The 11,932-nt window shown below is 39.0% G+C and overlaps 1 protein-coding gene across 1 annotated transcript in view; it reads left to right on the top strand.

Moving 5' to 3' along the window:
• Positions 1 to 10,329, top strand: part of CWF19L2 (CWF19 like cell cycle control factor 2) — a 73,228-nt gene extending 62,899 nt beyond the window's left edge. The window contains exons 15-18 of the mRNA XM_048078209.2: positions 1,522 to 1,677; positions 3,077 to 3,157; positions 5,229 to 5,330; positions 6,212 to 10,329. Coding sequence (XP_047934166.2) covers positions 1,522 to 1,677; positions 3,077 to 3,157; positions 5,229 to 5,330; positions 6,212 to 6,352 — 480 coding nt within the window. The 3' untranslated portion in view covers positions 6,353 to 10,329. The remainder of the gene's footprint in view (positions 1 to 1,521; positions 1,678 to 3,076; positions 3,158 to 5,228; positions 5,331 to 6,211) is intronic.
• Positions 10,330 to 11,932: the final 1,603 nt, after the last annotated feature.

Below are 11,932 nucleotides of genomic sequence, written 5' to 3' on the forward strand. Positions count from 1 at the left end.
CAGTGGATTTGTATTTCACTTGTTATTGCAGGGTAGCAACTTCAAGTAACAGTAATTTTCAACTTTTGGTTTAATGTTTCTCTTATCTCACCACAGCTGCTTGCTTTGGTGCATTTCAGCAGTAGAGGTCTGGGAGGTGGAGGGGGGAGAAGATAGCAAGCTCTTAATTCAGTTATCTGTCTCTGTGCCCAGTAAGGTCCCGTATCAGTCATGGCACAGTGATCTGTTCATCAGGCGCAGTGAGCTGTTCACTAGGCAATATCTTCCAGCTGTGTTTCGTTGGTTGTATTTGGGGAGGAAGGTGTAGCACTGTCTTGTCACAGGGTGGAACAGCTTAGTTATGAGGAAGAATTCAGGGCACATGTGCCCGCTTCGGAGAGCTTAAATACTTGGTTAAGATGCAGAGATTTGATCGAGTTTCCTATACTTTTGGTCTGATTAATACTGTGGAAGATGTCAAAGGGGTGGGGAGAAGAGACCTCAACTTCTAGTTCCGTTGTGGTAATGATTTGTGGTAATGCTTTGTTTTCCATCTCTTTTATTGTAGTACTTGATATATTTATGAATGTCTGTATTTGCTCATGTCGGATTTGTCAACTTTCCAATTGCATTAAAATAGGAAATCTTAAACCTCAGATGGGATTAGCCTTTTAATTGTGGTGTTTGTACTTCTAAGTGTTACTTATCAAGAATGAAAAAAAATCAATGCAAAAAGGCTAATTTATGACTTATGTAAGTAACGGACCTGTGGTACTTGTGGTCTATGAAGAGCACACAGTTTCAGTGAATTCCTGGCTTACAGTATGGGAGTGGTTTAGGGAGTGGGTGTAACACAAGGGCCTTCATTTAAATAGCAGTTTTCAGGATGTTAACTTGAGACACTTTCTGAAACATCCATCCTGTCGTAAAGTCAAAATCTTTTATGCATTTGAAAATGAGTCTGAATGGGTCTCTGAAATCATCCATTATACTCAATAATTTAGTTCAGCGTCTACACTGCAAGCTGTACAATTATGCTCTTGCATCTCTTAGATGCAAATACCAACTGCCCAGAGTCAGGGAGCAACAAGAGCAGGCTGCTCCCCAGGGAAGGTGACGGGTGGAAGGTGACAGCAAGTCAGGGGAACGTCACCTCACTGGCATGATGGTAGACAGGGTCAGCCACAGCCAGTGATGGCCAGACATCTGCAGTGATGAGTGAGGTTCAGGAGCAAGGCAGGACTGATGGCAGCTGGGTGCGTGGCTAGGCACAGGCATCCCTGAAACTTTGCTCGGGCAAGGACTGAAGCGAGGGCCTGAGCTGGGGGCTATTTTCCTAGGCTTCCTATGTTTGTGCCATAATAAATGTAGTTCATATTAAATTGCTGAATAATACAGGATTTTCCTACTATGATTGCTGCCGTTTCATTTTATTATTAATTTCTAAGGAGATATATATATATGTAAGTAAAATAATATAAAATATTACATCTGAAAGTTTGAAAACCTAATTCAAATTATACATTCTTTTTCTTTAAACAGATGTTCAGAACCGCTTTGGTGAAAATGTTTGAAGCAAGAGGCTTGGACTGTGTCTTCATAGAAACAAATATGAGTATGAAGAAACGATATCACATGGTGTACGAATGCATTCCTCTTCCAAGAGAAGTAGGAGATATGGCTCCAATCTACTTTAAGGTATCGGAGTTGGTTTTTTTTTTTAGGTCATTTGAATGTGTTTATCGTAATTGATCTATTTTTGAAAAACTATTTTTGGTGTACAAATACCAGTATCAAAAAGATGGATTTATTATTGATGAAGAAATGTTCCTTGATCTTGAAACAAATCCTGTGAGGTGATTCTGTTTTTCAAGTAGTCAGTGGAAGAGCTGTATGTCAGACTGCAATTGCCTCAAGTCTGACTGCACTGACTAGTTCTGGAAACAGATGAGAGATTCATCGTTTGTTGAAGAGCTGTAAGGATTACAATACTCCTCGCTTAAGTCCTGTAGTATAAATTTAAAAACCCATGCATGTGCCTTGGGACGTATAAAATAAGAAAGTAATGATCTACTGATCTAACAAATATCATTATATAATGTTTCATCTTTATTTTATTTCAGTAGGCCAAATTTTCACGTGTCCTAGGTTTCTGTTGAACATTAGATAGCATGATAAATATTTTTTCTATAGGTTTTCTGGTCTCTTTCAACTAACCCTGTAAGGAAAAGGTCATTGATGCTTCTGCAGGGCCTTTTGACTTTCAGAAACTGGATTGTGATTTGCCTTTATTCGATTTAGTATCTGAAAAAACTTTTATAAGGGTAAATATGGCTGGGTGCACACATACATTAATATTTATAAGTAAATTATTTTATTTGTTCTTTGAAAAATTATTTGTGTTTTCTGGAAATAAGTAATGTGGTTGTTTGTTTTTTGATGAAGTGGAACAGTCAGTGTGACAAATAGCAATGCAGTAACTTTTACCACATTTGAAATCATTGGTTATGCTTTAAGTGCTAGTAAAGCTTGTGTTTTCTCTGAATACAAAGAGAAAGATGAAGTACAAGCTTATACCATTAAAATATACAGTAAATGAAAATTAAAAGGTACCACGCTATACCCACTTCCATACTACGGAAGATACAGAGGCAGCTTTATAAGTATTTGAGTGCAATCAGGCTTCTGATCTGGATTTTTCTCTTAAAGAAAAGAAAAGAGAGAGAAAAAATGCTAATATAGTGTAATAAAATCACAGTGGGTTTAATATGCGCTTAGTAAAAAGAAAGTGTGACCTTTTAGTCCCTAATAATTTTAAAGTTTCTTGTTAAAGATAATTTGTGTCAGGCAAAAGATAAATTTCAGGAAAAATAAGAGGAATAGAATTAAGAGAGTTTCAGGATATTAAACCATGCTTCTATCAAGTATGTAAGTTCTTGAAATCAGAAAGCTTGCCAAAATTGAAGTTACTTTGTTAAGAAATAATTGGTACTTGCAGTGCAAAGTACTTACAATTCACTTTACTCCATTGAAAAGTTAATACTCTGCTTGCTGTATGAAGGACTATTCTCACATCTGGATAAAAATGATTTTACAGAAAGCTATAATGGAGTCTGATGAAGAGTGGTCCATGAACAAGAAGTTAATTGATCTTTCTTCAAAAGATATTCGGAAATCTGTAAGTAATGAAATGTATTGAACACTGAATTTCTCAGCAAATTATTTTCATCTATTTTGGTTATTAACTGTTTCAAAGAGAGAAGAAAGGGAAAACAATTAAATTAGTGGATCAGGAGATGGCATAGTTGTGATGAGAATTAAAGAGTCTGACTGAACTCCTAATTGACATTAAAAAAGATTCCCATTTATTTCAACAACAGATGGACTGAGCTGCAAGCATTGGTTGAGAACAAAGCTGGCATGCTGAGGCCACGTACCAGCATAATTTTCTTGATTAACTTTAAGAATTAAGATAGATCAAAAGGCTTGCAAATTACTGTCCAGAAAAAAATACGGTGTCTCTTTTGCCTTGACCCGGAACAGCCTTTTGTGTTGCTAAATTTATGAAGTGAAGATATAAATAGTATTATAAATCTTTATTTCTAAAAGAAAGGAACAGTGCTACGTCTGTCTCCTGGATACCAAATGGAAACATCTTTGTATACAAATCTTAAAGGAATAATCCCGAAACTTTTAGGTTCAAAGATCAGTCCATCGTTTTAATATGAAAGCGAATGATGTTTGGTGCATAGCTCTTACCATGTGTAGTTTACTACTGTGTAGTAATAATACTTAATTTCTGAAACTATCTTTTAGTAAATATAGCGACTTTATGCTGAAACATCCTAGTGTAGGAGAAAGAAGAGGAGGTGAGTTTTAATAGTGAGATATGAAGCCTTATATGACATAGAGAAATTAAATGCAGAAGAGTAAGAGTTTGGGTGGCTGCACAGTATGAGAGGCTTTGTATAGTGTGAGGACTCAGCTGGAAAATTCGGCTCTGGTTCTAAGACAGTTATAGAGGAGGAGAAAAGACTTAAAGGGGATGAGATGATGGTTTCGTGTATATAGTTTTAAGGACGATAATATGTAGCTGTTCGCTTTCACCAGCTCTGTTAGGTGCAGACAAGAAAGATTTGCTGATTTGAAGCAAAGACTTAGGGAAGATGTAAGGTGAATGAAAACAGAAAACAGAACAGGCACAAAAATAGACATGGTTGAGACATCTAATGGGCTAATTGTGTGCAGAAATTGGGACTAGTGTCCAGAAGCAGAACCCCAGCACATGAGCCTAAGCAGCCAACCCTTGCAGAGCATCAAAGCCTGCTGTGTTTCTCACTCTGCTGCCTGGGCTGGGAAGGGTCACAGCTGGGACAGCTGACCTGGCAGAAAGCACTGTTCAGCAACACCTAAAATGCTGGTTTGTTATCAGCATTGTCCTAGTCACTAGTCCAAAGCACAGCTCCAGGGGGGCTGCTCTGAAGGAGAAAATGAACTCCATCCATGAGCAATATAAGGAATGTTGCTTGTGGAAATTGCAATTATTTGGGTTGTAGCAGAGGAGGTGCATGAGTTTGAGGCTTTTTAAGTCTTATCTGTGCAGGAACATCTTCAACAATTAAGAGTGGAAAATAACTGAGTGAATTATGAAATTATCCAATTTGGCAGGTTAATCATAACTTCCAGTCATGTAGTGGGATTTTCCAGTAATCTATTCTCTGTAAAGCCATTTTCCTTTCTCCCCCTTCACCCAGAGTATCAATATTTCCTGTGGGTAAATATTTATTCTTACCATAAATCACCTGATCTTTAATAAATGCAACTTGCTGGTAATGGTCTTAAAATTTCTACTCGTCCCATGTAATGCAGAGCTGTGAAGTCAGGACGACATTTGCTTGGTGTGCATGCTGCTGTCTGGCTCTTTGCTTGTGTCTGTCCTTCCCAGTCTCTTACCTGATGTTCAAAGGTGTCCTCTGTGGATGTCCTCTGTTCTGCCACCTGGCAAACTGTTTCTTCTGGTTTTGGTGTCTTTTTAGCAAGGTGACATGTATTTTCTTTCCCCATACCTGTTGGTTTTTCTGTTTCTCAGTAGCAGTTTTATACCACACATACATGGTCTGAGAAGTAGTTTTAAATAAAATGTGATACTGCCAACTGTGTAACCGCTTTCAAATTCAGGAAGTTGAGGGGAGATGAATTAAATGCCTACAGTCTGTTAAACATCTAAAAATGCATTTTTGTGCGTATAGGTTCCTAAAGGATTGCCGTACTTCTCAGTGGACTTTGGCCTTCAGGGAGGATTTGCTCATGTCATTGAAGATCAACACAAGTTCCCCCATTACTTTGGAAAGGTATTGTTGTGTAAAAGATCGATTTACCAATTACACTCTGTTGTGTAAATTTAAAGTAATTAAACCAGTTGCTGCCAGAACAGTCACTTTGATGTACCTTATCAAAGTTCATTGCTTATCTTTTCATGGTGAGTCATTATAACTCAGCTTGTGAATAAAGAAATTGTTAATTTCTTCACTGGTTGGTCCTCAGACTTATAGATCCATTTTTCTTTTGAATCAATAGGGACTCTGGAGATTTGATGTGTAGATAGATGGAAAATACTTGCAGCTATTAAAGAAAGAAAAAAGATTGGTTTTTAATGACAGTGGTATCCTCATATAGGTACACTGACTCCTGCTTGAATAAAATAGGGCACATACACACACAGGCTCACAGACAATTCCTGCTGTAATACCTGTGTGGTTAAATTACTGCATGTGGAATAGAGGGTATATGCAGGAAGTGCTGCAATAAAATCTAACTTTTCTTATTCTGTCACAGCGATCAATTATTAAAAGAGTCAGTAGTGCAAAAATGTTAAGAGAGATTGGGGGATAATATAACTTATTTGAATTAAAATGGGTAGCTTTTTTTCTAAACTTCCTTTTTTTAGTCACAAATATTCCATCAACAATCTTGCAATGTTAGGACATTTATGCTGTGCGTTGCTGTGTTGTACTTTAAAGAATTTTGCTGAGGCAATCATCTAGCAAGCTACATTTGTAATTTTGAATTGGTATATTTTTCAGAATTTTCAGTTTCTATAACTAGCTCTCAATAAAAAAACGTTGACAAATGGTTTCATAATTGGGGAAAAAAGTCTTTTATTTTTTATTAAAATAGCATTAAGTGATATGGTATTTTAGCATTTATCATTATCTTTGTTCTACTTGCAAAGGAAATCATTGGTGGCATGCTGGACTTGGAACCACGGCTCTGGAGAAAAGGAGTGAGGCAGAACTTTGAGGAGCAGAGGAAGAAAGTGTTGCAGTTTGCACAGTGGTGGAAGCCGTATGATTTCACCAAGAAGAAAGAATGAATACATCCTTGAGGTCAAGGACTGTATAAGCCATAAATTATACTAAAGGATATTTCGTATGTTAAATACGACACCGGTATATTATATATTGCTAGTATGTTTTAAACCCAGGGATATTGTTTAACTGATTGTCTCTTTCTGGTTTGGATAGTGCGTGTTATCACATGAACCTGCAAGCCCAACAAACCAGATATGCACAGTGTTTCTGTTTTTTCATTTTTTATCTGAGCCAAAATAATAATGTCCCCATGGCTATCGGAATTCTTCAAGGTATAGCTTTTTACTTTTGGAGTTTTTTATAGTACTTGAAACAACAAAAAATTTTATCTTGTAGCATAGATCCAGTACTTAATTATTGCAGTGACTTTTTCTATAAAATGATGTAAATCTTATGAACATGTTGATTAAAACCAACACATTGTTGCACTGCTTTGAGTTTTTGTATTCTGTTGGTTGAGGCAATTGCATTGTAAATTGGTTGAAGCCATTACAATATAAAAGTTCAGTTAAGATGTGATAAACCTCCTGTTGGCCCTCTGCACAAGAATTAATGTCATTTTCTGTACTTTCAATACAAAGTAATATTTTTAAACCGACTTGTTGCACAAAGAACGATGAGATTGTCCGTAGTAGGCAGCAAATTTCAGCTTCAATGGTAACAGTTAATGTTGATGACAATAAAAAATGAAAAGGAAAAAGAGAGGAGGAGGAGGAAAGAAACTTAAGAGGTTAAAAAACAACAACAACAACAAAAAACAAAACAAAACAAAACAAAAAACACCTCTCTGATGGACAGTCAGAAAGAAAATCATCACAGGGACCTCCCTAAATTATTCTTTTCCCTGAGCATCCTCAGGTGGCAGGTGGTCTGCCATAATACTTTCCTGATAATAAATGTATAGTTTTCACTTGTTCCTGCTTATGTAATTGGAAAATGCTTGTCAGTTGTTTAAAGAACTACTCTTTACCATGTTATTCACTAGGTTTTCTGTTTGTTTTTTCCTGTAAAAGTTTACAAAATTGGAGGTGAGGAAAAGGTGGGGGGGCGGGAGGGGAGATTCTCGCATCACTAGCAATCAATCGCTGTGCATGTGAAAGCTGGAGCAGCAGTCCCAGGCTTCTCAGGTGCAGAGCTGGTGGAACAGTACAGGGACAGAAGGACAAAGATGAAGACGATGCCACAGCATGGGTCCCCCCCATGGGTAGAAGAAAGGGTGCAAACTTGCAAACGAAAGACTGAGTGTTGCATGGAAGGGCTCCAGAAAGGCAAGGGGAAGGATGTGAGCACAACGGAGTCTGAAGCAGCGTGCAGGTGTCCCAACCTGCTGCTGCTCTTTTCCTGTTGAGCTACTTGCCTGTAGAGCTCAGATTAAGAAACAGATCACTAAATATTGCAGGGTTGAAAGAGTGTTCACTTCTAGTCCCTTGGTGGGCTTTTACAACTTTTCTGAAAAACTAATACTTTTTTATTGTCATACCCCAAAGTTTTGGGTTTTTTTTCCATTTTGCCCAGTAAGTCTGGTAGAGGTAGAAAGCTACTACGTTGTAAATTATTTTCTGTAAAATCTTTGTAAATTTGTGTTACTATAAGAGAAATAACTTAAAAATAAGCTGTCATGATTATTTTAGTGATTTATTCTGAGATTTATTTATTTTTTTGAACTAGCAAGCCAGGATGAAAGAACCATGTCGACTGTTCTCCAGTCAATTTTGATCTTCCTTAGGCTACTGGAGCATATAGGATGTGAAATAGTAGCTGCTAGAAGTTGCTTACAATGTGGTAAAGCTGAAGCAAATTTAGGTAAAGTGCAGTCTTTGGTGGTATGAAGCATGACTAAAAATTGTTTTCTCTGAAAGCACATGTTGCCTCTGGTCTCATCTGCTCCATGGAGGATAGCCATGAAGCAGCAGAGGTGATTGTATTTTAAGGTTGTAGGAGAGTCTATCAAATGCTGTGCTTGACATGCAACTTTTCTAAATAGTGTCACTTCTGCTCGAAAATCTGCCTTCCTCAAGGGAAGCCGTATGGTTTTCACAAAGGATATCTAACTCATACATAGAAACATCTTCCTCTCTGACTCATCATCTGTGCATATTTTATTATTCTGATTTCAGCAGTGTTTCTAATCTTCCTTAGACCAGAAAGGACTTTGAAATATGTGAGTAAGGGTAACTATGGCAAGGTAGTAATGCCGGAAGATGCATGTCTTAGTCTGTTATAAGTTCTGAGAATGGGAGACTGCTTACCACACGCACCACGAATAGTATCTGGTTGAAATTGGTCACAGACCAGGCACACACAGCTTCAGGATAGGCTGTTCCTTTTCATAAATATCTCTGAAATATTCATGAAGCTGTGAGGGTAAGCACAGCTTAAGACACTTATTTGGAAGGCATGGGACACTTAGACTTCGGTCCTTACTCCTAAAAATATTAAAATATTTTAAATAGACTCCCTTCCAAAAAATAGCCGGTAGCTGGATTGTCTGGGAATGCTGAGGTGGAAAATGTAAGTTCAGGTAACTTTGAGGAGAATAGGGATCTGAATCTGCATTTCTTAACATCGCTATAAAAGTGTGTCTCTGTGCTTATTGGTGTAACCAGGGAGAAAAAAGGGACTTCTCTCACCATGTCAATCTCTATGTATATCGTAACTGGTGTTGGAACGTATTTGTGTCCGTTCCTGTAAGAGAGGAAGATTCTCCTACAGTATGCTGTGTGCTGCTACTCTTCTGCTCAGTGCCTGGCCTAAAATGCAAAATTTCCCCGCTACTGTGTCGCTTTGACTTGTGTGAAGGGAGGGGGAGAGGGCGCCAGAGAGGATTCCGCTGTATTTGTATTTCCTTACTGTGCTGAAGGCATTGCCTCCTCTCACCAGCATTCCTGGTTTTTCAGCACTTCAGGGAGGGAGTGCTGCACCAGCACGGCACCGTTGCTACAGCTTGCTCAAGCCCTAGGTGAGGTCTGAGCAGGAGCTTGGGCTCCAGAGATTTTTGTTCAGTTATGTTTGCTGCTGAGCTCCCTACAGAGAACCAGCACGGGTGATGCAGTCCAGGGGATCATCTGCCTCTGACCTCAGTGCCTTGTCTTGGGGGAAAATGAGCTGAACAGGCGCCTGAGGGATGTTCTCTCCATCACTTTTCCTCAACATGAATATTCCCCGGGCCCACGTGGTTGCTGTAGAAAGCTGCCTGAAGCATGAGGCAGTTGGCTGCTGACTAAGAACACGTTTTGAGGTTGTTACTTTTGCTCAAGTTGAAGGAAAGCACCATGAATTTGTACACCACCGTTAACTGCGAAATGGAGCTCAAAAGCTACCTCAGTAGCATCATCCTTCTCCATAACCGCAGTGGGTGATAGCAAGGTGACTGCCTGAGGTCGTCTGCTGAAGGCGTAGTTAAACTGGGCTAAAATGGAAGGCAAGGCTTTCTGCCAAGTACCGGTGTTCTTCCAGGTAGGTGGAATCCATATTCCACTTGTTTTTCCTGTTCTCTTCTCGGGTTTTCCACCGGGGTAAGACCGTGAGATGCTGTCTTCTGTGCAGTTTTGGTCTAAAGCAGCAGTGGTGGACTGCTGCTTTGTTCTTGTTAGAATATCTGACAGAATGCAATGTGGATTTTTATTGCTTTGCAAGAAAATTAATATAGCAGCGCTCAGTCTCAGGTCTGGTTAGACTTTTTTGTTTTGTTTTGTTCATGAATCCAAAGAATGAGTTTGTCCCAGAGTCATAATCAAATGTGATTTACTGGGTTTTTGCATACTGAGTTCAACCAACTTGTTTTAAATTTCATATGAGTTCTGACTGGAAAATAACATATTAAAATAAATGGTAACTCTCATAGCAAGAGATCACAAATCTTTGAAAGAAGCAGCAATTTGATGTGACCCTTAGGGATTCTCTTTGGTCAAAATTTCTTCAGTATTTCCTGTCTTCTGCATCTGTATTTCTGTCATTAAAGCGTGTTTTCTCTCTCTAATTCCAGCTGGACAAGATGATATGGAACCACATAGGCTGCTGTACTCTTATTTTAAGCATAGCTGTTTCGGAAGCAAGGCCCTTAATATCCTATCTAAAAGTGCCATTTATTTATTTACGTATTAACCCTCACAAATCACGGCAGCCTAATCCAGTACAGAGGAGCAGACTTTACAAATCCACATTTGCTCACATCATAGTTCTCATGGGCACATTGGTAGAGTTGTGTGGAAACAATACTTTTCTAGTTGTATTTTGTTCTGTAGTTAAAGTGAGAAGGAAGGATAATACGCTTCTGTTCAAGAAAATCACGCTGCTACACCCTTTACAGGGAAACCAGTGTAAATTTTACCCCCCAAATTAAGAACCACTGCAAGGTAGTTCTAAGAGAACAGTTAAGCTTTCCTTGGGTCCCAGACTTGAAAGCAAATACAACAACCCCAGAACTGACCTAGGAAATCTTTGGAAAAGAGTTATCTATCATGGTAGACATTTTTGAATTTGTTGTTTGAAGCATTGTATGCTAAGATGGTCAGCCCTGCACCACTGCCCATCCGTGTCTCTGTTCTGAGGCCTACAGTAACGGGTCTGTGTAGTACTAGAGTTACATTTTGGAAGGACTGCATACATTTTTACTGCATAACCGCAGGGCATCTTCAACTACAAGCTTCTCTGCCCTCCCTGGTGTCCTGCCTCCTAGGTGTGACCTGAGCACTGCACACAAAGAGCTCAGGGGCACATCAGATAACACAAAATGAGTGTGTTGGTTTCATGAGAGAAAGCACAGCCTGAACTCTTCTGGTGTGGGTAGGTGTAAAAAGTTCATTTGCAATGCCCAAGCTGCACGTGCCTTTGTATGTGTGGTGTGAGGGCGGCTGGTGGCCCGAAATGGCTCTCATGAACCAGCTCTATGTTCTTTCTTAGAGCTGAAAATACATCAATTCATTATTTTTCAGTTTAAAACTCTTGTGAAAGCACCTTAGAACATGCACACAGTAAAACAGGAATTCAGCAAAGAACTCACAATATTAGCCATTTAGATTACAGTTGAAGGCATTCTCCACAGACCAGTGTCTTTGGGTCAATATTTTTATTCAAGATTTTCTGATTTGGGATGTTTGGTCACTGATGCTCAACCACTGACCACCTGTCAATCTGGAATAATAAAGAGTTGTACTTTGTCCTGTCTTGAGATAGGACTAGATGGCTTCTCAAAGGCCCTCCCAGATCTTTCCTCTTTGATTTTAAGATTACCTTCTTCAGTGTTGGTATTTCATTTTAAAATGTCTCAGAACAACACTTGCAGGACAAGACATGAACACCTAACAAAACTGTCATGCTAAGTGTTGCATTAATACACAGTTATCACTGTACGCCTTTTCCATTGCTGTTGTCACAGGTTTACAAGGTTTCATTCAAGGATGCCAACTGATTTCTCGTGTCTAGATGCCTCTCATAGCCGGACCCAGGCACATGCTTTGTGGCTGTCGGAGACCATTATAACACCTCCAACTCTTCCGAAGTTCTCCCTTTTAGTGCAGAACAGCTCTTTGAATCTGTGAGCCCAGCAGCAGGTCCAAGTTCTCACAACAACTTACCTGTGA

Source organism: Anser cygnoides, chromosome 1 (assembly GCF_040182565.1).
Source record: "Anser cygnoides isolate HZ-2024a breed goose chromosome 1, Taihu_goose_T2T_genome, whole genome shotgun sequence".
NCBI classification, from domain to species: domain Eukaryota; kingdom Metazoa; phylum Chordata; class Aves; order Anseriformes; family Anatidae; genus Anser; species Anser cygnoides.